The 26,442-nt window shown below is 40.0% G+C and overlaps 1 protein-coding gene across 2 annotated transcripts in view; it reads right to left on the bottom strand.

The window, feature by feature from the left end:
• Window positions 1–13,891, bottom strand: part of LOC125453414 (copper-transporting ATPase 2-like) — a 103,057-nt gene extending 89,166 nt beyond the window's left edge. For both annotated transcript variants that reach the window (XM_048532972.2, XM_059646752.1), the window contains exon 1: window positions 13,518–13,891. In XM_048532972.2, the coding sequence (XP_048388929.2) occupies window positions 13,518–13,778 (261 nt within the window). In that variant the 5' untranslated portion in view covers window positions 13,779–13,891. The remainder of the gene's footprint in view (window positions 1–13,517) is intronic.
• Window positions 13,892–26,442: the final 12,551 nt, after the last annotated feature.

Genomic DNA, 26,442 nt, shown 5'->3' with positions numbered 1-26,442 from the left:
TGATCATCCTCAACCAGCTAGAATTTAACCAATCTCCCTGTGACATTTAATGGCATTACCATTGCTGAAATCCCACAATCAACATCCTGGGGGTTACCATTGGTCAGAAACTAAAATGGACTAGCGATATTGTGACTACAAAGATCAAAGGCTAGGAATCCTGCAGCAAGTGACTACACTCCTGATTCCACCAGGCCTGTCTACCACCTGCATGTTACAAATCAGGAGTGTGATGGAATACTCTCCACTGCCTGGATGGATGCAGCATAACAAGAAGCTTGATGTCATCCAAACAAAACAACCGCTTTTTTGGCATCATATTTACAAACATTCATCCCCTCCACCACTGACATCTATTTGCAATGTACATCATCCACAAGATGCATTGCAGATCACCAGGCTCCTTAGATAGCATCTTCCAAACCATGGCCACTACCATTTACAAGGCCAAGAGCATCAGATACATAGAAACATCTACACCATCTGCATGTGCCCACTTAACATCCTGGAGGTTATCATTGACCAGAAACTGAACTGGACCAGCCGCATAAAGTTAAAAGAACAGGTCAGAGGCTGGGAATTCTGGATTTGAGTCACTCACTTTCTGACTCTTGAATGGTTGAATAATTTCCACTTGCATGGATGAGTCAGCTGCAACAACACTATCCAAGACAAAGCAGTCCACTTGACTGGCAATCTAATGACCACCTTAAACATTCACTCCCTTCACCACTGATATATGGTAGATACATGTGAAATATTTTATTATGATTCTCTTTACTAACTCACTCACAAGTTCTCAGTATTTACTATACTGCATTTCCATTCATTCATTCATAAAACCATGTTTTAGTAGTAAATTTTACAAGATAAACTAAATTAAACATCCCTTCCCAGGCTGCCAACCAATTACTATCAGAGACAATGGGAACTGTAGATGCTGGAGAATCCAAGATAACAAAGTGTGAAGCTGGATGAACACAGCAGGCCAAGCAGCATCTCAGGAGCACAAAAGCTGACGTTTCGGGCCTAGACCCTTCATCAGACAGCCCGAAATGTCAGCTTTTGTGCTCCTGAAATGCTGCTTGGCCTGCTGTGTTCATCCAGCTTCACACTTTGTTGTCTCTGCCAACCAATTACTGTTTCTTTACACCTTCAACTCTTATTGGTCCCATGCTGTTTCTGTATAAAGGTTACCCCTAAATAAGTGTTAATACTGTTCCCTACTCAGAATAATGCCGTCCGTGCCATCGTGTCTCCATAACTCACTCGAAACTATAGAATGATCATAATATTAATTTGCCCTTACTAACCATCTCTCAGGACCTGAGTAGGCTGCAGGACATCAAACAGTTTCCCCCATTAGCAAATCCCAGCAGGCTGCTATTTTTCATCTCTTTGATATTTCCTTATACACTACCTATTTTCATAACATTGTACTACCTATTTCTAACTCTTATTAAGGACTACCATCTTCTACTCAAGAATGGATTCATACTTTTTAAATATACATTAATTAGAGCCACTACCCCCTTTTAAAAAAACTTACTATCAAAACAGCGCTTCTGTGAAACTCCATGAATAAATGTGTAAGAACTGTCAAAACAGGCAATAGTAAATGAAATCTCGTGACCCAGCTGTGAGAGATCAGTTTAATATGCCCAATAGTTTTATTTAGATCTCACATTTCAATCATATTTAGGTCAAGAATATTTTTTGTTTTTTTAACTAATAAATATTTTTTAGTATTTTTACTAACATTACTAACTTTAAAGACAATAGGAGTAATACCTCTTAATTATGCAAGCTTAGACTGGATAAATATTCTAATCCCATCAGGAGTAACAGCCAGCATTTAGCAAGCAGGACAGATGTCATGCAAAGAGATAATGGGAAGTGCAGATGCTGGAGAATCCGAGATAACAAAGTGTGAAGCTGAATGAACACAGCAGGCCAAGCAGCATCTTAGGAACACAAAAGCTGACGTTTCGGACCTAGACCCTTCATCAGAGAGGGGGATGGGGAGAGGGTTCTGAAATAAATAGGGAGAGAGGAGAAGATAGGTGGAGGGGAGAGTATAGGTGAGGAGGTAGGGAGCGGAAAGGTCAATCCAGGGAGGACGGACAGTTCAAGGAGGCGGGATGTGGTTTGTAGGTAGGAAATGGAGGTGCGGCTTGAGGTGGGAGGAAGGGATAGGTGAGAGGAAGAACAGGTTAGGGAGGCGGGGAAGAACTGGGGGCTGGTTTTGGGATGCAGTGGGGGAAGGGGAGATTTGAAGCTTGTGAAGCAGTTGGGGAAGGGGAGATTTTGAAGCTTGTGAAGCAGTGGAGGAAGGGGAGATTTTGAAGCTTGTGTCACGCAAACTTGTGTATAATAGATACAACTATGTGACACCATAACACTAAAATTTTAATGTATCCAAAAACTGTGTCCAAAAGAGGCTAGTGTAAAACTGTACTTTGGATTCCATCACTGCCTCAAACGGTGCCACTCCAGATGCTCGGTTAAGTGGCTATTTTCGCCACTCACTGATCTTGATCACTATTGAACACATTCCCACAACCATCTACAAGATGCACTTCAACGCACCAAGGCTCCTTAGAAAGTACCAGTCAAATATATCGCTTCTACCGTCTAGAAGGTTAATGAAACAGATGCATGGGAACTCTACCACCTGCACGTTACCCTTTAAGCTCCACACCATCCTGACTTGGAACTATAAAACCATTCCTTCACTGTTGCAAGAGAACCACATTGAAGTGGTTACCCAGAGGATCAGGCTTCAGAACTCTGCAGACTTCTTGCTCCCCAGAGAGGCCCTTCAAGATTAAATCGGCCTTCTTATGTATGGAACCACACGAGATAGGTGAGATACTAAATGAATATTTACTATGGAGAAGACATGGAAGCTAGGGAAATAAATAATGATGTCTTGAATAGATTCCGCATGACAGAAGGGGAAATGCCAGAGATCTTAAATTTCATAAAAGTAAATAAATCCCTGTGGCCTGATCATGTATATCCAAGGACGCTGTGAGAAGCTAGGGAAGAAATTGTGGGGACCCTAGCAGAGATATTTGTATCATCACTAGCCACGAGTGAGATTCCAGAAGACTGGACAGTGGCTAATGTGGTGCCAATATTTAAGAAAGGCTGCGAGGAAAAGCCAGGGACCTATAGACCAGTGAGCTAGATGTCAGTGGTGGGTAGGTTGTTGAAGGGAATTTTGAAAGACAGGATCTACATGCATTTGGAAAGGCAAAGATTAATTCGGCATCGTCAATATGGCTTTGCACATGGGAAATCATGACTTGCAAACTTGATTGAGACCTTTGAAGAGGTGACCAAGAAGATAAATGAAGGCAGAGTTGTAGACATTGTCTACACAGACCTGAGCAAGGCCTTTGACAACATTCTGCAGGGTTGACTGGTTATTATGGCCAGATCACAAAGAGTTAGCCAATACAATTGGCTTGACGTACAAGACAGAGGTGGTTGTTGTTCAGACTGGAGGCCTATGACCAATGATGTGCTGCAAGGATCAGTGCTGGGTCCATTGGTGTTCATCGTTTATATTAACAATTTGGATGGGAATACAGGAGGCATGGTTACAGAAGACACCAAAATTGGTAATATAATAAACAGAGAAGAAGGTTATCTAAGAGTACAATGGGATCTTGATCATTTGGGCCAGTGGGCCAGGGGATGGCAGGTAGAGTTTAATTTAGATCAATGCAAATTGTTGCATTTTGGTAAGACAAACCAGGGCAGGAATTAGACTGTTAATGGTAGGGCCCTGGAGAGAGCTGTTGAACAGAGAGACCTGGGGATGCAGTTACGTTGTTCCTTGAAAATGGCGTCGCAGGTAGACAAGTTGGTGAATTCAGCATCTGGCATGCTTGCCTTCACCGGTCAGAGCACTGAGTGCAGGAATTGGGGCGTATGTTATGGCTGCACAAGATATTGGCAAGGCCACAATTAAGTAATGTGTGCAGTTCTGGTCATCTTGCTATAGGAAGGATGTTATTAGACTCGAATGGGCTCAAAAAATATTCACAAGAATGTTACCAAGACTGGACGGTTTGAGTTATCAAAAGAGGCTGGATAGGCTTGAACTGGAGGAGGCTCCAGAGTGACCTCTTAGAAGTTATAAAATCATGTTCACCCCACCAACAAGAGCAGCAATAGACATTCCAGGATAGTGCATTTCTTCAAACTAAAAACAAAGCTAATGTTCATCTTCACTCTTTTAAATTACAACTACATACCTAAACCCAGTCATGACCATCCTATAGGGAACTCGGCTGACCCTGAAACCTAACCATGAGAAACGTGGTGGGAAGTGGGAAATAAGTTAATAAGTGAAATGTAAACATATTAATCGAAGAAAAATGTAGACATGTTAGCTAAACAGTAGACATTTAGGTACAGAATGAATACTTGGGGAATGTGTAATTAAGGCAACAGGTATCTTCACAATAGCTGATGACATCACAGGAATTGACATCAGGTCATATTATTACTTTTTTATTCATTTGCAGGATGTCGGTATCACTGGCCAGTCAGCATTTATTGCTTGTCCCTAGTTGTCCTTGCAAAGGTGAGCTGTCTTCTTGCCCACGCAGTCCATGTGCTATAGATAGGTCTACAATGCCATTAGGGAGGGAATTCCAGAATGTTGAACTAATTGACAGAGAAGGAACAATGGTACACTTCCAAGTCAGGATGGTGAATGTTTTGGAGAGGAATTTTCAGGTGATCGTGTTCCCCTGAATCTGCTGCCCTTGTCCTCTAGGTGGAAGAGATTGTGGGTTTGGAAGATGCTGTCTCAGGATTTTTTGTGAATTTCTGCAGTGCATCTTGTTGATTGTATATGCTGCTACTACAAAGCATCGGTGGTGGATCCATTGGATTTTTGTGAATGTGGTGCTGATCAAGTCCTGGTGTTGAGCTTCTTGAGTGTTGTTAGAGCTCCACTCACAGACAAGTGGGGAGTATTCCATCATACTCCTGACTTGTGCCTTATAGATAGTGGACAGGCTTTGGGGAGTCAGGAGGTGATGGAATAGCCAAGTCTGGAAATTGTCCAGATCATGTCGGTATGAACATGGTCCACTTCAGATCTGAGGAGTTGTGAATAGTGCTGAAAATCATGCAGTTATTGACAAACATACCCGCTTCTGCCCTTATGATAGAGGGAAGGTCTTCAATGAAGCAGTTGAAGATGATAGGCCAAGGACAATACCCTGAGGAACTCCTGCAGAGATGTCTTAGAGCTAAAAGGACTGACCTCCAACCTTCCCATTGCCAGGTATGACTCCAATCAGCAGTGAGTTTTCCCCCAAATCCCATTCATTCCAGGTTTGTTCAGGCTCCTTGATGCCACTTTCGGTCAATTGTAACCTTGATGCCACTCTCACCTCATCTCTGGAATTAAACTTTTCTGTCTATACAAAACAAAATCCCAAAGAACTGTGGATGCTGACAATCAGAAACAAAACAGACGTTGCTGAAAAAACTCGTTGGGTCTGGCAGCATCTGTGCAACAAAAGGCAGGTTTAACATTTCACGTCCAGTGACCCTTCCTCGGATCTGTTTGTAGCTAGGAAAATGTTGGTGTATATGCTGAAAGTGGGGAAGGGGGAGGTGTAAATGATAGTGCCACACAACGTGATGGAGGGCATCTTGATATGAAACTGGGACTTCATCTCCACATAGACTCTGCAGAGGGCACTCTTTCACAACTGCCATGGATACAATGCATATGCAGTAGACAGCTTGGTGAGGAAGAGTTCAAGTGTGTATTTCCTTATTGTTGGTTCCCTCAACACCTACCAAGACCCAGTTTGACAGTTATGTCCTTCAGGCCCTGATCGGCTCGATCAGTAGTACTTCTGCCAAGATAATGATAAGCATCCTGGGACCTAGCTACCCTCAGTGCTTCTTCCAAGTCTTGTTCAATAGAGGAGCACTGATTCAACAGAGGAAGGAGAACGGTATATGATAACCAGCAGGATGTTTCCTTGCCTATGTTTGACCTGATGCCGTGAGAATTCATGGGGCCTGGAGTTACTGTTGAGGACTCCAGGGCAACTCCTTTCCAACTGCATACCACTGTGTCACCATCTCTGCTGGGTTGAACAGGACATATCCAGGGTAATGGTGGTTACTCGGACATTGCCAATAGATATGATTGCATGAATATATCAGTCTGTAGCTTGACTAATCTGTGAGATAGCTCTCCCAATTTTTTGCACTAGTCTCCAGATGTTAGTAAGGAGGACTTCAGAGAGTCAACAGAGCTGTTTTTGCCAGTATTGTTTCCAGTGCCTAGTTCAATGCCAAGTGTTCCGTCTGGTTTAATTCCTTTGTTAAGACTTTGTAGCAATTGATGCAACTAAGTGGGTTGCTAGACCATTTCAGAAGGGAGATGAGAGTCAACCACATTGCCCTAGGTCTGGAGTCACATATAGGCCAGACAAGGTGAGGACAGAAGACTTCCTTCCCTACAGGACATTAGTGAACCAACAATCGACAATGGTTTCATTGTCATCATTAGATTGTTAATTCTAGATATTTGTTGAATTCACTTTCCACCATCTGCAATAGTGTGATTCAAATCTGGATCCCCAGAACATTAGTAGACTTTCTGGAGTAATAATCTAGTGATAATATCACTAAGCCATCACTTCCCCCTCTATACTCAAACTTGCAGAAGGATTTTTTCTGCTCTGTATATAATATGACCAGCATCGTTTATTGTATTATGTACCAAAACCTGCTCTAAGTCCATTTCTGAGCACGCTTACAGCAAAAGTAAGGGATGCTGTTGATAGGGAACAGAAAACTTTCCACATTTAACAAACTCTGCCTGATTAGGTATAAATTTCCCAAGTTTTCATATAAATATGTTTGGGCCTTGCCTAAGCTCCAGGGCATACCGGAAATCCCGGTAGCACAACCATGATATCTGATATTAGCCACTCATAGGCAAGGATAGCTGAGTTACTCTATACTCAGCAAATTACCTACACAGTCTAAAAGTATGGAGAGCACTATAGAGTCATGAGAGCGATACACAAGAAAAAAACATTGAAGGCAGCAAAGGAAATGAAATAGTAACTACACTGGGACCAAAGATAAGGGGTGAGCTGTGAAGATTGCATGAACACCTGGTCAGCTTAAAACATGGACTACATGAGGTACCACTTTCCTGAGATTTTATCGTGTGGAGAACAATGCGACTTATTACTGAGGAGACAAAGGTGAACATGCAACATGCAATTCTGCGTAATACTTTAATTTTACGTTATTCAATATGAGTTGCTGCTATTAGAAGATCTTAAACTTGATTATATACTGAAAAGGGTGCAGTATTCACATTGAAATTTGATAGCATTTGAGTGGATGACAATTATTTTTAAATGTACGGAAAATCAAAATTAGGGGTTATTAGAAGATGTTCAATATAAAATTCCAGGAACATAAAAACTTTTCTAATACATGAAAATTAAATTACTTTTTAAAAAAAACATTTTTTGAACATTTCTAAAGGGAGTGACAAACTAATTTCATTCTCGCTATTTCCGACTTCACCCTCAATTTCAAACGAATGTGTTTCTTACCATGCATACCTTTACTGCTAAATGGCACTTCAACACTAACTCAGCTTGTGACTATCGACTTGTCCTTTTCAGTACGAAATATACAGAAACAGAGTTTTAAAAATCTGTTACTTTGAGAGTTCCTCTCTCTAAGATTACTTGTCAGAACCAGGTAAATTGTTCCATGAAAATTGTTCCATTTCTTCAATAGGACCAGTGGGAGAAAAAACTTTAAAATGAAATTGGTGGAGGTTCCAGAAAACATGATGTTTCCAGTATCATCTTTATCAGTCCACATATTACATTATACGGCATTTTGGCAAGATTTGGCAACATGCATTTTTGTTAAATATGTTGCAAAAATGCTAGCCAAGCAATTACCACTCATTTAGAATTCTTGATTAAAATCTTCATTTGCTTACCCATGTTTAAACCTGAGCCAACACAAGATTCCTGTTTCCTAATTTTTCAACTGCACAATTTTGTTGATTTGTGTGTGTACATCTATAGAGTTCCAAAAATATCTAACTGCTGACAATATCTATATGAGCATGTGTGGTGTTTCACACATATCCTTAAATTGCTGGCATTCATAAAGCATGAAACTTCATAGGTTTTCATATGCACATGATAAATATTCAGTATTCATGGAATCAAAATACAGAAATGGTTCTTTTAGCCTGAGCTGTTTGTCTCAACATTTATCCTTTGTGCAAGCAAATAATCCTAATCACATTGAACTGACATTTTCCTTTATACATTTTGTCCTCAACCATCCATCCAAAATAATCTTTAATGTGGACACCACAGAACCTCCTTTTATTCTACCGAGGAAAATATCCTCAAAAATTTTTGAGCTCTGCATTCATGAAATATATAGTCTGAATGCTTCTATTTTCTAAATACTAGGTCATTTAATGCTGAAAGAGTGGCATTAAATTTTCCCTGCATGGGTGAACAAATTATCATCAGTAATAATCCGATTATCTCTTTCTCCTTTCTTTAAAGATGGACACTACATGAACTGCTCTCCAGTTCTCACTCAATAAAGTCCTGAAATTCTGGAGCCTTGGCAATTTCCTCCTTTTGTGCCTTCGGGATTCTTGGAGGTACCCCATTAGATCCTAGCGCATTACCTTTCCAACCTAATTTATCTAAACTTGTCCTTTTAGCAATTATCATATCATAAATCTCAGTGTTAGCTTACTCAAAATTCACCTCCTCTCTAATATAATGTTTAATATATTGTGGAAAGATATGAATCAAACAGCTCAGACTGAATTTTTCCAGTTGATTTGTAAACACCTTGACAGACCTCAAGGAAGTTCGGCTGTCAGTGTGACAAGCATATCGTTGATATATTTGTTATATTGTGGAAGACAGAAGAATATACTACTGTAATTATTAAGAAGACAGTCAAAATGCGTTTGGTGAATTTTCTGGGTAAGGGTTTTATATTTTCAATTTAAACTGCTATTGTGTTAGCGGATTTCAGCAGATCAGCAATTAAGACTGCTACAGTAGACTATAATCACTCTGGGATAGAAAAAGGATAGTTTATATGCCCTGTGAGCATTGACTCCAGCTCAATTATGATTTCTGCTTCGCGATTAGAAGTTGAGTTGGGATCTGGAGCCATAGTAAAATGAAAAAAAAATAGAAAGGAAATGTTGATTGAAGAAAAGTATATGATTGGAAATACATGGTGCGAAGAGAGCTTACATACAAAAAATGAAAGCCCAGGGTAAATATAGTCAGAAATCAAAGGTAAATAAAAGGAATCATTTTATTAAGTGGTGTAATGTTCAGTTTCTCAAAATGTTTACATGTTGATGTCAGTGTACTACATGGTTCAGTTCTGAAACTGTGTCTGTTTGCTGTGTACAGAAATGATTTTGATACATTTTTCTCTACAAACAAGGTAGAGAAACTGTGGAATACATTAACTAAAAATCGATTAACAATTACCCATGTCAGCATTAAAAGAAAATATGTTATAAAGGTTATTGTCAATATTTAAGGGAAAGGGAGGAAAATGGATGCGGGAAGGGGATGAATGCAAGACATTAAGACCATTATTCACAGCTGACAGTCAAGATGGAAGGAGTGGGTCAAACAGCCTGTATCCATTTTGCAAAGTCCACGTAAAATGAAAAAAAAACAGGAGAAGGGATAACAGGTGCAAAAGTCTAACTTTTTGGAACTTTGTGTTTTATTTGTTGGTAATTTACAAATTTAATCTATTACCATAATAAGACCATTTAAAATTAGGATGGGACAAATTTATTCACTTCAAGGGTTGTACAGTCTTTGGAATTTTATAATCCAATGGGCTGTTGACACTCAGTCATTGAACATATTCAAGACAGATGTTGATAGATTTTTGAATATTAAGATCATTAAGAGATACAAGATGGAGTGGGAATTGAACTGGAAATCAGCCACTATTTTATTGAACAGCAGAACCTGCTTGAAAGGCCAAATGGCCTACTCCACTCCGATTTTGTTATGTTCATGTGTTCTGATTATATTTACTTAAGTAATTTTAATCTGTAACAAGATCTATTTGCAGATCAAAGATTGAGCACCAAACCAACACAAAAAAAAAGGGATTTGGGAAACACAAGTTCGCTTACTGCTGCCATCAGCTTAAAAGCTGAACTACATAGTTTGATTCAACCAGCATCCAGTTCTAAGCTAAATGCCCATTGTGAGTCAGCAAGTTTTACTTTGAAACCAAATAAAGATGAAAACAATTATGAAGTGAGCAAGATGCTTGTTACGATTTAATTTTGAAAGATATTCTTTTGATCACACTTTCACTATTATTCTTCCAAAGAGGCAATGTTCTTTAAATTATTTGCACCTATTTTGATGTCTTCACCACTAATTACTAAATAATGTATCCTAACAAGCAGCTGTCATAATTTAGCTCTTAAAGGAAAAGGATATTATTACAATTCTGACAACATTAGGAACTGACACATAGCTGAATTTTCAGCCATTAAGACTGGGTTTGTTTTGGTCAGTTGGCATGGAATTGGATCCCTGCCCAGATGACAGCAGCAGGTGAGCTGCCAAAGCTTGAAGGGTCAGAGAAACACCCAGCCATGAAGCATGTAACCAGGAGGGCACCTCAACAAGTAGATGCCTTTACAGCCAATTTGTAAAATCTTGAAAATGAAAATATAAAAACCATCAATACTGGGGAGAAACCAGCTACAGGATGGTCGCTGGTTGTACCAACCAGGCAGAGAGGACCAAGGGCCTGCCTGGGAATCTTCTGGAATCTGCCTCAATCTCCCGGAGGCAAAATAAAGGACTCCAAGAATATGAGATAACAAGGTGTAGAGCTGGATGCTCACAGTAGGCCAAGCAGCATCACAGGAGTAGGGAAGCTTGACATTTCAGAAGAAGGGTGTAGGCCCGAAACGTCAAGCTTTCCTGCTCCTATGATGCTGCTTGGCCTGCTGTGTTCAACCAGCTTGACACCTTGTTATCTCAGATTCTCCAGCATCTACAGTTCCTACTAACTCCAAGACTATATCAGCTTCCGACAATGATGGACAGGACCAACTAACGGCGAATCACTGCATGCACTTAGGTGCCACTTGACATTACCCATGCCAGGAACCCACTTCCCCCACCTCCAGAAAAACCTGCTCTATGTAGGTGCAATCAACTTGATGGAATATCCAAAAAGGTCTATCGATCAAGTAATCAGTGCTACACTCAGGTAAGGCAGTGTTCACTGAAGCTGGAGGAAAAGGCATTGACAGCAGCTAGGTTTAGACATGGCTGAAGCTGGCTAGATACTTTTTTAAAACTTTGTTTCATGGGATGTGGATGTTGCTGGCAAAGTCGGAATATTTTTCCCATTCCTAATCATCCTTGAGAGAGTGATGATGAACTGCTTTCTTGAACTGCTATGGCCCTTTGGGTGCAGGTAGACCTACACAGTGCTGTAAGGAAGGGAATTCCAAGATAATGATTAACTAATGTGTAAATTAGCCTCGGATTGAACCAGATGGACTAGTATGCTGTGGATTTCTTCCCTGAGCAAAGCTGGCAGATGAAGGAATTGTGTGGAGCTGGATGAACACAGCAGGCCAAGCAGCATCTAAGGAGCACAAAAGCTGACGTTTCGGGCCCACACCCTTCAGAGAGGGGGATGGGGAGAAGGTTCTGGAATAAATAGGGAGAGAGGGGGAGGCAGAGAGATTCCCTGAGGTTGGTCCGGAGGGAGGAGGGTAACTTCTTCAGGTTAGGCATCCCTGGAAGAAGCTTTGCAGTGAGGTTAAAATTGTATCAGTGATAATGGGAACTGCAGATGCTGGAGAATCCAAGATAACAAAGTGTGGAGCTGGATGAACACAGCAGGCCAAGCAGCATCTCAGGAGCACAAAAGCTGACGTTTCGGGCCTAGACCCTTCGTCAGAGAAGGGGATGGGGAGAGGGTTCTGGAATAAATAGAGAGAGAGGGGGAGGCAGAGAGATTCCCTGAGGTTGGTCCGGAGGGAGGAGGGTAAATTCTTCAGATTAGGCATCCCTGGAAGAGATGAAGTTACCCTCCTCCCTCTGGACCAACCTCAGGGAATCTCTCCGCCTCCCCCTCTCCCCCTATTTATTCCAGTTCCCTCTCCCCATCCCCCTCTCTGACGAAGGGTCTAGGCCCGAAACATCAGCTTTTGTGCTCCTGAGATGCTGCTGGGCCTGCTGTGTTCATCCAGCCTCACACTTTGTTATCTTGGATTCTCCAGCATCTGCAGTTCCCATTATGTCAGATGAAGGAATTGTTCATCCCTATCACTCAATGTCACATTAAATTGTTTACCTCAACTACTCTGAACTGATGTTAGTCCCCTTCTATCTTATGTCAAATTTAACCAGTCTACATAGTTTACTACCTTCACGTTTCACTCATTGACTGTATGTCACCATCTTTCTGTGATGTTAGTTCTACCAATATCTTACAGAATATATCCAACCACAGTTAGTGACCTTAGTCTGATTAGAGGTTGAATCCTCATCTTCAGCTTGTTACCTGCTTCTGAAACCCAATACCCATCCCAACCCTAATCCCTGTCTCTGTAGGGATTGAAGTCTGAGTGAAAAATCCAAATTAGCCTCCATTGCCTGATTGGTAAAAGGCTCTTGATAAGTTTAATTGCTTGCCTGCCACTCTAGGGCAAATGGCCTTCCCAAATCCTGAATCCACCTTCTCCAAAGTGACCAGTACAGGGAACAGTGTTTGAATACTGACTTTCCAACCGGCTCCATTTTTTTGTGGCTCCATTCACTAACATTCTCACCAAGTGCTTTAAGTTGAGGGTGGGGGTGGTGCTCACCCCACAGAGTAATGGAGGGAATTGTTATTTATATTCTCCACTGTTCTGGCCTTCGGTAATTAATGTTGGTATCAATGAACCTTTGGCTACTTTATCTCCTTGGAAGGGAAACAATGACATTAATAAGTAACAGCAAATGTACCATAGAATATTGTGCTTTACTATATGGATGACTTTAAAACATTTTAAATGTAGCCGATAAAAATACACTCAAAATGAAGTAAATTTTGAAAAAGCCTAGCGGTATTCAGCTCAGCGGACAGACGACGACAATACTTCTACTGATTCTTTTTACAATAATGTTCAGGGATCCGGTGTTACTACTAAAACTACACCTTTGTAAGGCACCATCAGCTGAATCACTTTACACTTGCAGAAGCTTGTCATTGATTGGAAACGGAACTGTTCTGTGCAAAGAATTATTTCATATAAAGATCAACCTGGACAGAGGGTGATTTCAGATCACACTGATAAACCGCCCGGACATTTGTAATTTCTGGACTTTTTGCTGTGGGTGAATCCTAATTAAATAGATATTCCAACAGAAATTCTCTCTTGTACTAACCTGATCTGCCTTCTTTTCCTTCTTGCCAGAGTTACATTTCTGTGAAACTTTGTTTTCTTCACACGGAAGGAGGTTCCTATTGCTCTCATGCTTTGTATTGTTACTGACAGTCCCTGGAGCACACACACTGACAAGTGAGTGACCTGATTTTCCAGAAATCGGAGATAAAAGACCATCACCATTCAGATGTGAATCTGCTCTGTCTGCCTCCAGTTTATCTTGAACTTCCCTGCATGAGATTGGTCTTTCAAATCGGCTCATAGTAAGACAGTCCAGGAACACAAAAAAATATCCTGGCACATAAAATATTCGATACCGCTATGGAATTTGATGAGGTTGAATCACACTGTGAAGCCCAGGTAAACAGAAGTCTGTTTGAGTTCTCAGTGGTTAAACAAATATAGTGATCTGCACACGCCCACTTAAACATTGGCTAACACAGTCTTTGCACTCTTTGCTCTCTTCAATGAACCAGCTGCAGCACTACTACTTTTTACACACGGCGCAAAAAATTGAAAGCAAATAGTTCACTGCATGTATTATGGAATGAGAATGAAAACTTTTGTGCAAAATTCCCTTAGTTTATGGTGCTAATGCTGCCATTACTAAAGACTATAATGAAATCATTTGAAGCCTAGTTAGCACTATTGTCATTTTTAATGGAATTGCTTGGTTTACAAATTAAATGTTTCAGCTCAATTTCAACCCATGCTGTTAAGTATTATCAAAACTGAATTTACATTATCCGAATTAAACCAACAGATCTTGTATCAGAAACCAGTATGAATACTGTTATTTTTTATTTATAAGACCATAAGGCATAGGGGCAGAAGTACGGAATTCAGCCCACCAAGTCTGCTCCATTATTTAATGAGATCTAATAATCTTCAGCTCCACTTTCCTACTTATTCCCTTAACATGATTCCCTTACTGATTAAAAATCTGTCTATCTTGCAGTTCAAAAAGCAAAACTGGATTTAAATTACCTGTCACTAAAACAAACACAAGTGCAATCTTGAGTGGAACAATATAAAGAAAACCTATTTTTAAGCTGGTAAAAGAGTTTGTAATATCAAATAAACATTTAGGAACTTGTTTAACATGTATTTCAATTATGTTTTCATGTTAAAATAGTAAAGGTTAATTCGACTGAAGAAGCACAGCAAGGTTAAGTTCATATGTCAATCTTAGTTCAGCTGTGCCTTTCTTTGCGCAATTCAACAGATCTAGGGGTCAAGCTTCCTTCAGAGACTTGAGCACATACTTCAAACTGACACATCTGCTCTCTTGACTACACATAAAAGATCTCCAAGGCACAATTTAAGTCTACAGTGCTACAGCTATCCTAGCTGACACATCATCTCAGTCAATAATACTTAAAAAATCAATTGTCGGATCATACACAACTTTTCATTGCTCAAACTTCAAGGCATATTCCAGAGATAACAAAGTGTGGAGCCGGGGGAACACAGCAGACCAGGCAGCTTCAGAGGATCAGGAAAGCTGATGTTTCAGATCGGGTCCAGGCTGATTCTACAATACAGTACTAACGGGGTCCTGTATTGTCAGAGGTAGCCTGGCCAAATGGATACTTTGACCACTGGGGAGCAATAGTTGAAAATGGCCTTCAGATGATAGTTCTATGAATCTGCAGGATTTAATTGGGTCTTTACCTTTTTGCTGAGTAGAGGGATTCAGCAAAAGGCATCATTTTAGAATCCATTTTGATAATTATGACACATCTCCTGCTGACACCTTTGTGTCTGTTCTAACGTCTGCTAATGGCTGTGTTAAGACAAAGGATCAGGCTGCTATGTACCTGCAAAAGTGCTACCTCCTGCTAAATGTTTTTCAAGGCACTTAAAAGTTCAGCTATAAGCCTTACATCAACCCAAATGTCCAAACCATAGTGTAACCAAGCATCAGTGACATCCTGGCTCTACTATCACTTTGATATAAAATCAGAATATGTTTGTGCATGCAAATGTGTGCAGTGATTCTGGTAGCAAGTAAAACCACAAACTTATAATAAAACAAATGCATATCTGATTCAATGTTAGGTTTTGCCCTCAGAAGGAAGAAATATCTCACATTTAATTTGCCATCCAAAAGCTGGGATTGAAAAGCTACATAGTTATTGCAAAAATTAAATATGTTCAGGTGCATAAATTAAAGTGTAGTTATAATGGGAAATTTTAATTATTAGTATTTAGTATTAGTGTAAATCTCAATATGAGGCAGGAATTTCTGAAGTGAACTTTTATGTTGATATATTTCCAAAGAATACAATCAAAGCAGACGTAGATGTATAGCGCATCAAGCTTCCTTCACCTTTTATCACAAATTTTGTTGATTTAAGGTTCAACCCTACCTTCCAGCTACCTCCTCTTAATCCTTGATTCCCTGAGGGACCAAAAGTCTGTCTATCCCATTCTTAAATATATTCGACAATGGAGCAACCATAACCATTTGGGACAGAAATTTCAATAGAATTGCAACCCAGTGAGTTACATAATTCTTTTGATCTCTGCCTTATAATGGCCTCTTTTCCAAAGACTGTGCCTGAGTTTTCCATTTGCTGTCCAGCAGAAAACAAACTTTCTGCCTGTCAAGCCCCTACAAAATCTTAAGTCTCTCTGAGATTACTTCTTATTCTTCTAAATTCCAGAGGATATAGGCCCAACTTACAAGCTCTTGTGGTAAAGGCTGTAACAAAATGGCAACATTTAGAAAAGCCCTTCCACTCATGGAACTAATTTTGTGAACATTCACTGCACTACCTTCAAGGCAAATATATGTTTTCATAACAGGAAGATGGAAATTGCCTACAGTACTCAGATGTAGTTCCACCAAAACCCTATACAATTTTAACAAGATTTATTTATTCCTTAACTTAAATAATCTTGCAATAAAGTCCAACATGTTATTTCCTCTTCCCAATTGCTTGTACATCTGCATGCTGACTTATGTTTCTTGTAGAAGCACATCCAAGTTCTTTGCATAACAAACTTGAAAGATTCACAGCTTTAAAAAAAAATCTGCTTTTCTACTGTTATGACCACTTTACTACCATTACCATCAACCAATTCCTACATATCAACATTTTGGACATTACATTGATGAACTGACCAGCCATATAAGTACTGTGGCGACAAAACAAGGTCAGAGACTCTGAATTCTGTTGGAAGTAACTCACTTCTTGATTTCCCAAAACCAGTCTACCTCCTACAGAGTACAAGTCAGGAGTGAGACAAAATATTATCCATTTTCCTGAATGATTATGCCTCCAACAACACACCTGATGTTTGATACTATCCAGGAAAAGCAGTCCACTTGATCAGTCCCCCAACTTAAACATTGATGAACAGTGGCAGCAGTGCATGTGTAATGTATACAAGATTCTCTGCAGCCTTTCACCAATGCTTCTACAACAGCACATGTCCTCCTCAATCTAAAAGGTTATTGCCAGCAGACACATAGCCACAAGGTTACCTGCAAATTCCCCTCCAAGTCAGACACCATTCTTGATTTTGAACTATATTGCTGTTCCTTTACTTGTCTCTAGATCAAAATCCCAAAATTACCTAGCAGCAATATGGGTGTACTGACATACGACATGCTGACATAAGATGAACTGTAGGGTTTCAAGGCACACTACCATATCTCAAAAGCAATTGTTGATGGGCAACAAATACTGGCCTTTGCCATGGATGCCGACTTCCCATGAAAGGATTTTTAAAAATGATTAAAATCTGAAATGCACTGCTCAAGTGTGATGATGGCAGGAAGAATGTGACGAGCAATGGAGGAAGTAGGGGGGTGACACTAGGTAAATTTCTTCCTTCTGAGAGACAGCATAGACACACCAAGCTGAGTGGCCTTCTTGTATGCTGTAATACCAACATTCCTTGATATTAGGTACTTAATAAAGTAAGCACATTCTTGTTAAATGAGCTATGGGCTCATGTGTTATAGGTAAGGAATAAAGTGAGCTAACAGTCATGATCTTCTACACTAATCATGCTGCCTTATTCCAGGTTGCAAACTGAACTTATCTTTTTCAGCTGGTGACAGGGCATCTTCTGACAGGCCATGTTGCCCTTTTTTTAAACATGTGCATTGGACTCTGATGATGCATTTGAAACCAGACCGTAATTTTAATTTCAGGCCTGTGTAGTTAAAGAGGTTGTGGCTTTCCCCCTAGGCCAACAAGGTGGCAAGAGAAAAAGGATCTGGGAGTGTTGGTCCAGGATTCTCTAAAAGTTAACTTGGAGGTAGAGTCCATGATTAAGAAAGCAAATGTAATTTTGTTGTTTAAGTCAAGAGGGTTGGAATATAAAAGCAGGGATGCGCTTCAGAGACTTTATAAAGTTCTAGTTAGGCCCCATATAGAATACTGTGTCCAATTTTGGGCCCCACACCTCAGGAAGGACATACTAGCCCTGGAGTGTGTCTAGCGGAGATTCACACGGATGATCCCTGGAATGGTAGGTTTAACGTATGATGAATAGCTAAGGATCCTGGGTTTGTACTCATTAAAGTTTAGAAGGTTGAGGGGAGGTCTAATAGAGACATACAAGATAATGCATGGCTTAGAAGGGGTGGATGCTGGGAAGTTGTTTCCGTTAGGCGGGGAGACTAAGATCCGTGGGTACAGCCTTAAAATTAGAGGGGGTAAATTTAAAACGGAAATGAGACGACATTTCTTCAGCCAAAGAGTAGTGGGCTTGTGAAATTCATTGCCATGGAGTGCAGTGGAGGCCGGGACGTTAGATGCCCCCAAGGCAGAGATTGACAAATTCTTGATCTCACAAGGAATCAAGGGCTTTGGGGAGGGTGCAGGGAAGTGGTGTTGAAATGCCCATCAGACATGATTTAAATGGCAGAGTGGACTTGATGGGCCGAATGGCCTTACTTCCACTCCTATGTCTTATGGTCTTATCGTCTTACAGAAGCCATGTCTACAAAAGGCTCTGAAAGGAAGATTAGTTTCTTTTTGACCAGCTGAAGCAAAAATGTTTTAAATCATCCTCTAGCCTCAACATTGTAGGGTCTTCTTCAACCAGAATACTGCCAGTCAAAATTCAGTCCACAATTTTAGTGGTGCACCCATACAGTCAGATACTTCACTCTCGTAACATCATACCCCTAAAGTGTAATTTTAGTACAGTATTCCATTCTGATCTGCACAGTTTAATCTTATCCTTCTTAAGCCCAAGCAAACGTTTCATCATACAAGGTCAGCAGTAAATCATTAAACTACTTCACGACACAGTGAGTGCATATATGAAACAACAAATGTGAGATGATTCAATTAACAAGCAGTTTCAATGAGTACAATCAGTGCAATCTGTTATCATGCAATCATACAAAATAATGAGTTCATTACTCTTCCCCCACATCAACTGACAGCTAACTTAAAAATAATATCTACCTACTCTAATGTATTCGAAATTGTCATTTGGGACCTTACCATTCGTGTCTCAATTTCTTGTGTTTTATTTCCATGTGTCTCTGTTCACAGCTGGAAGCAAAAGTCTTGTCAGGATTTTCATTTCAATCTCACAATAAAGCTTGCATACATCTCAGGCAATTGTAAAGGTTACCTAAGAAAACAAATTCTTATCTAAACACATGGATTGATGAGGCATGTGCTGTCACAATACATATCATTGTATGTCCTTTTTAGACCAAACTTCATGAGAAACTCATTTCAATTTCTGACCCAGTGTCTTTTTTAATCCATTCACAGAACTTAAGCCGCACGTTTATTGCCTACCCGACCTTACTTGTCTTTAGTGAACCACCTTCTTGAATTACGACAGCTCATGTCATGAAGGTACTTATTGTGCCATTAGATGGGAAATTCCAGGATTCTGACCAGTCACAGTGAAGGAACAGACTTCAATATATAATTTTACATCTGAGTCCAGATGCTGTTCAACTTGCAGATGTTGGTGTTCCCATGCTTTTGCTGCACTTGTTCTTCTGGAGGACAGAGGTTATGGGTTTTGGGCAGTGCTGCCAAGGACCCCAGGCGAGTTGCTGCAATGCATCTTGTACATTCTTCAGCTAAATGTGAGATTGAGGAAGCGAATGCTTAAAGTGATTAATGGGGTTCTAGTCAAGCGATTTTCTTTCTCCTGGATGGCAGCTCACTTCATGAAAGTTGGAGCTCAAAGAACTGTATGCAGAGTCTTCCATCACAGCCCTACCTTCTTCCTTGTAAGTGATAACAAGATCATGGGAAGTCTGCATGTAAGTCAGAGTGTAGAGTTGCCCTAACAGCAAAGTATTTACTGACCTGGAGATAGCAACAAGTGCAGATGCTGGAGTCAGAGTCAACACATTGTGGAGCTGGAGGAACACAGCAGGTCAGGCAGCATTAGAGGAGCAGGCAAGTTGATACTTCAGGTTTAAGCCATTCTTCAGGACTTATTTACCTGGTTCAGTTACTTTTTTGGTCAATGATGATCTTGGGACCTTGACTGTTGAACTCTCTGCTGTTGGAGATGGTCATTGCCTGGCACCTGTGTCACGAAAGTTACTTCCGACTTATCAACTTAAGCCTCCAGGTTTTGAATCATATGGAGATAACAAGGTGTGGAGCTGGATGAACACAGCAGGCCAAGCAGCATCTTAGGAGCAGGAAAGCTGATGTTTCGGGCCTAGACCCTTCATCAGAAATGGGGAAGGGGAAGGGGGTTCTGAAATAAATAGGGAGAGAGGGGGAGGCGGATCGAAGATGGATAGAGGTGAAGATAGGTGGAGAGGAGACAGATAAGTCAAAGAGGCTGGGATGGAGCTAGTAAACGTGAGTGTATGTGGGGAGGTCGGGAGGAGATAGGTCAGTCAAGGGAGGATGGACAGGTCAAGGGGGTGGGATGAGGTTAGTAGGTAGGAAAGGGGGGTGCAGCTTGAGGTGGGAGGAGGGGATAGGTGAGAGGAAGAACAGGTTAGGGAGGTGGGGACGAGTTGGGTTGGTTTTGGGATGCGGGAGAGGGAGGGGAGATTTTGAAGCTTGTGAAATCTACATTGATACCATTGGGCTGCAGGATTCCGAAGTGGAATATGAGTTGCTGTTCTTGCAATGTGCGGGTGGCATCATTGTGGCACTGCAGGAGGCCCAGGATGGACGTGTCATCTGAGGCATTGGAGGGGGAGTTAAAATGATTCATGACTGGGAGGTGCAGTTGTTAGTTGCGAACCGAGCGTAGTGTTCTGCAAAGCGATCCCCAAGTCTCCGCTTAGTTTCCCCAATGTAGAGGAGGTCACAACGGGTACAGCGGAAGCAGTATACCACATTCGCAGATGTGTAGGTGGACCAGGGCTGCAATATGGCTTGACACTATTGTCAACAGCACCTTCCATCTCTTGACAGATGTTTGAGAGTTGGCTGATAAGGCAGTAATTGGCCAGTTTGGATATGTCCTGCTTTTTGTGCACAGGTTATAGCTGGGCAATTTTCCTGTAAAGCCTAATGCTGTAACTTTGGTGGAATGTGTGGCTGGGTCCATTACTTTTGTCATATCCAATGCACTCAGTGATTTCTTCAACTTCTGGAATGAATTCAGTGAAGACTGCTATGTGTGATGGTGGGCATGGGGAAGGATATTACGGATCATACACTCAGCACTTCTGGCTGAAGTTGCAGATAATTCAGAATTTTCTTTTTGCGTTTCTTTGCTGGATTTCACTATCATTAGGGAAGGAGATATTTGTGCTCCTTCCTCCACTCACTAGTTATTTAATTGTCCACCACCATTCACAACAGGATCTGGCAGGATTGTTAGAACTTTCAACTAATCAACTGATTGTCGGAACAATTAGTTCTCTCTATAGCCTGCTGGTTTTTCCCTTTAGCTTGCCTGTAGTTCTCCATTGTAATTTGACAATTTGTGATCTCATTTTTAGATTTATTTGATGTTGCTCCTGGCATGTTCAGATATAATTGAATTAAGGTTGATCACCTGATTTGATGGGAATGGTTGACTGAGGAAGATGGTTGACTGGTCCATTAAGTTACAGTTAGTGCTTGATTACAATTATACAGCTGTTGATGATTCACACTGCCTCATAAATACCCAGTTTTGTGTTGCTAGGCCTGTTCTGAATCCAGACATTTAGCAGTGCTGCAGTATTACACAATATGAAAGAAGAATCCTCAGTATGAGGGCGATCTGTGTAAAGATTACTCCTACCAGTACTGTCAGGGGCAAATGCATTTGTGACAGGTAAATCATCCAAGATGAGGTCGATTATGGTTCTCCCTTACGTTGGTTCCCTCTCCACCTGCCGTAGGCCTACTTCAGAACTCAACCAACTTTTACAGTTTGCTGCAACTGAGCCACTCTTGGTGATGCAGATTGAATCACCAACCACGCCTGCAACCCCTCCCCTCCACCCCACTACATTCAGCCTGTACTTCTTCCAAGCAGCGTTCAATATGGATGAGTACTGATTCGTCAGCTGAAGGAGGATGACTGTAATCATAGGAAGTTTCCTTGCCTATGTTTGATCTTATGCATTGAGACTTCAAAAACTCCAGAACCAATATTGAGGTATGTCAGGGCCACTATCTGCTACTGTCTACACTGTGTTAGAATTTCTGGTGGGTGTGTGCAGCTCTGATGTGAGACATGATATTGTCAGGGAAAACCATAGGAGATTTTGAACTTTGTCTGATAAATATGATTCTGTGACTATGGCAATGTCGGACAGCTATCGGATTGTTCAATGGAATAGCTTTCCCAATTTGAGATACAATTCCCCAGATGTTAGTGAGGAAAACATGACAAAATCGAATAGCCTGGGTGTGCCTTTGCCATGTCTGATTCTGATGCCTAGGCTGGAGCCAAAGCTAATCCCATTTTATCCTTAATATACCTTTTAGCTGCAGCTTCATTCAAGAAGAGACTTTCTAAGCCATTTCAGAAGGTAGTTGAGAGTCAATCATGTCTGACGTCACTAATTTGCGATGCTGGGTAAGAATGTTCGTGAATTAGTGAGGTATTCCAAAAATCTAACAGTTACATTGTCCCCATAAATGATACGACTTCTATTCCATTTACCAGTTCAAATTTGCTATATGCTTCAGAGTTGTGTAGAACTGCAGCAATCAGCCTACTCTACAAGAGCCTCAATATAAAGTATACTAACAATTAAATATGTGTAGTGGATTGCTAATTACATGTATATATTAGACTCATAATGCTACAATAATAAAAAAGTCTTTATATCAAAAATATTTAAAGTCAGCCCTGTAGTTTCCATGTGAGCGTTTCAATTTTAATTCAAATCTTTATAAAGCGCACTTCGTATTGACTTCAATTAATACTTTAGCTAATGTGAACAGCAAGAAATTGAAATTACTTCCTATAGCATATTGAATGCTCAAACCTAAACTGAAACTAATTTGTAACTATACCACACCTCTCATTGGTGCCAACCTGAAACTGATTCTGAGTGATTAAAAAATGCAGTAAAAATATTTAAAGTCCATTCAAAGGATACTGAATTTTCCCAGATGTTAAATGAATTTGAAATTAGAACAGAGAAAAAGGAAGTTTGGCTCAACAGATCTAGGACAGCATTTATGTTTTGTAAAGGCTAATCACTCAATAGCCCTTTTCCATTCCTCTTTATTCCCCTTTCCTTCAACTACCCATTTAACTTCTTAAATGCCCCTCCTTCTATCGCTGACTTTGGTGGTATATTCTAAAGCTTCCTAAAGCTCTAAAACAGATTCTTCATGTTTCTGTCTGAAATCTTTTAACATTTGAACTAATATCTGCATGTCTTGAACTAGATCTCTCAGTCTTTGGAAATAGATTGTTTCTACCTACCTAGATGAACACTCCCTCTATCACCCCTTAAATTCCTCTGGAGTAACAAAACAGCCCTGCTAATCCATAAAAATCTAAAATAAGATGAAACTTGTTTTAACCTAACCACAATTCAAAAGTTCATCTTAAGTTACAAATAAAACTTCGACAATAAATGCATAAAACCGTAAACATGTCCACTTTCTAATTCTGATATTTTCACAAGTATAATCTCTCACAAATAAGTGAAGACCTTTCCATGTGGAAATTATGCTTCTTTTTCAAGACTATTATAAAAAAACAGTTCAAGTACTGTTTATGGTCAATTGATCAAAGAGTAGTGACAGAAAAGGGAAAACTAAAACGGTACTAGGTAACGATTAAAACATTTAACAGCAAAACTCAAATCAATTCAGTACTGTAAATATTCACAGTTCTTCAAACAGAAATATAAGATTTGTATGTTAAGATAATTTTAAAAAGTAAAATATCAGAAATAAACTTACATTGAAAGTGACTGGTCTTGTGCGTCTTGTGATGAATAAAGTGCCGTACATAATTATAGTAACCAAAAGGCCAACGCACAGTACATGGCTGAGAAGTCCTATGGCCAAAATAGATCAAGGCACAGATTTTACAAGCTGTAAGGACATTAGATCAAATCCACGTGCTGATCATGAGACTCCCATTTCTATTATGTATAAGCCTTTCAAATTCAGTTAGTTGAAGTACTAGGCTTTTATTTGGTATCTGCTACCATAACAGCTAAACTAAAAGATGAGCATGGGATTCATCCCAACTAAATTCTTAGTGTTCCTTCAGCAATATACTGGTCCATTTACTTGGGAATCACTCCAACCAGTAAAGAGCTTTGCCCTGCGTCTCACTTACACCAATTTTGCAAGGTTCCTGATGCCATACTGAATAAAATGTCATGCTCCTTTTCCCTCTTGAGTTTAGCTGTTTGTACCTATGTTTGGACGAAGGCTGTAACGAGATCAGGAATTGAATGGCTCTGGCTAAACCCAAACTGAGTGTCAGTGAGTAGACTATTTCCCCTCATGGCTTACTGTTTTACCTGTCTGCTCAATTAATCCCTCCAGTTTGTCACCCTATAATAGGCTTCCTTTTCATATTTCTGTAAACTTTCCTGCGATTCCCTTTTTCTGCCTCCACTTGTTTTAAACCTGTTGCACGAATGGTGTTCTCCCAGTTCTGACAAATGGTAAGTGGCCTCAAACATTGACATTTTCTCTCTCCACAGATGCTGCCAGACCTTCTCAGCATTTCCAGCATATTCAGTGCTTATTTTTAATTGACTGATTTAGATTCTCTGTCTGATTCAGTGAGTGAACCAATTATATTGGTTGAAGAGCCATACTATTCGTCCCTGTGCTCACACAGCAGCAAGGATCTGCTTGCTGTAGAGGGCAATACACTGGATCAAACTCCCAATGGCAAAAACCTGATGCTCAAAAGCCTGTCGATGTTCAACAGACAACTTGAAAAGTAAATACCATTCTTTTACTGTGACTATAAAAACCCAAACTTTTCTTAGTCTTTAAAATTAAGTGAATTGTATATTAAAATTGCTAGAACTCTCACTGTCTTTCTATTTTTTGAAATTATTTTTGATTTGGAACTGTGAGTTGAAAGAGTCTTCAGAATGTGCAGCTTAAAAAGAAAGGGAGAACAAATGAACTGATATTTGTTGATGAGAGCAGGCCTGGAAATCAATTGCAGGTCGATTCTTGTTCAAAGAACTCTATAGGCATTTCAGTGAAGTAGCATTGTGTTCAAACAGTTTGCAGACGTTTGAATTATTAACTGGGGCATTACATGGAGACCAGTGTTTACTAGCCTAAGAAAAAGAAACCAAGATTTGAACTGGTTTTGAACTGTGTGTTTTTGTCTGAAGATTTATAGCTGCCAAAGCTACAGGACAGAGTTTTGGTTGCCCCCTTGTCACACTCCCATTATTAACTTATTGTAAGTTCACGGAATAGAATCTCAATCACAAGAACAAAATGAATATTTCTCTGAGCTGACTGGAAAACTTTGTATTGATTGGTGTCTTCAAAAACCAAGTAAGATACAATTCCATGTGTTGTGCTACTAGGGATCATGAAGCCAGTTAAGTGAACTACTCAGTTATATCTCTGAACAGAGTCTGTGGGGCTAGAATCAAAGAAGTTTAGACTTAAATCACAGGCATTAATCAGATTACCTTGTTGTTACTACTGTATTATTAATAGGTTATTACATCTTTCCTTTAAGCTACTAACTTGGTCTCTGGTATAAGTTATTCACAAAGTCTCATTACAAACCATTGGGCCAATTTTGAGGGTCATTGAATGCTTCAATTTTACGATGTAGTGAAGACAGGATTAGGGATGCTGATTTGATATAACTGTCTCTCTCAATGTCATAACATAATATAGAATTTAAATCCTTTCAAAGTTAAACAGGATCTTAGTTTCCAAGTGTTTCACATTTCTTAACACCAAGAGCTTACAAAGGATTAAAATCTATGTTTTATTTGAAGCTTTCTGACGTTACTGATGTTTTATCTATGTTGCCAACAATTATCAATAAAGTACTGCATCAAGATAGAGAGAAAAAAATTGAGCAAAGGTTTGTATTTTTTTTCTATTCAACAGCCTCATACACAAAAACATCATTGATTTCTTGAGATTTGTACATCTGAATTTTGCCATTTTGTATTTCAGTATTAAAGCAAAATACAGAAGTTGTTGGAAATCTTTCCTGAAACAAAAACTACTGCATAAATATTGCAAATAGTCAGCACATCTGGAGAATCTATGTAAAGGGAAATATGTTGTTAAGATTTCAGACTGATGATCTTTCAACAGAACAGTTCTGATGAAAATTCATCAATCTGAAACATTAACTCCATTTCTTCAACTTGCTGTGTCATGTGCATAAAAATCGTCTGTTAAGAATATTGTTACCATAGGGCTGCTCTCCAGAGAGATGACTGGTGGCAGTTCACCCTGAGCATCTCCACATTTCAGGTGAGAGTCCTTCAAGATAACGTCAGCCAGGACAGGAATTGAACCCACACTGTTGGCATCACTCTG

Source organism: Stegostoma tigrinum, chromosome 6 (assembly GCF_030684315.1).
Source record: "Stegostoma tigrinum isolate sSteTig4 chromosome 6, sSteTig4.hap1, whole genome shotgun sequence".
Lineage (NCBI taxonomy): Eukaryota > Metazoa > Chordata > Chondrichthyes > Orectolobiformes > Stegostomatidae > Stegostoma > Stegostoma tigrinum.
The sequence above is the reverse complement of the archived record's forward strand: the minus strand, read 5'-3'. Positions and strand labels throughout refer to the sequence as shown.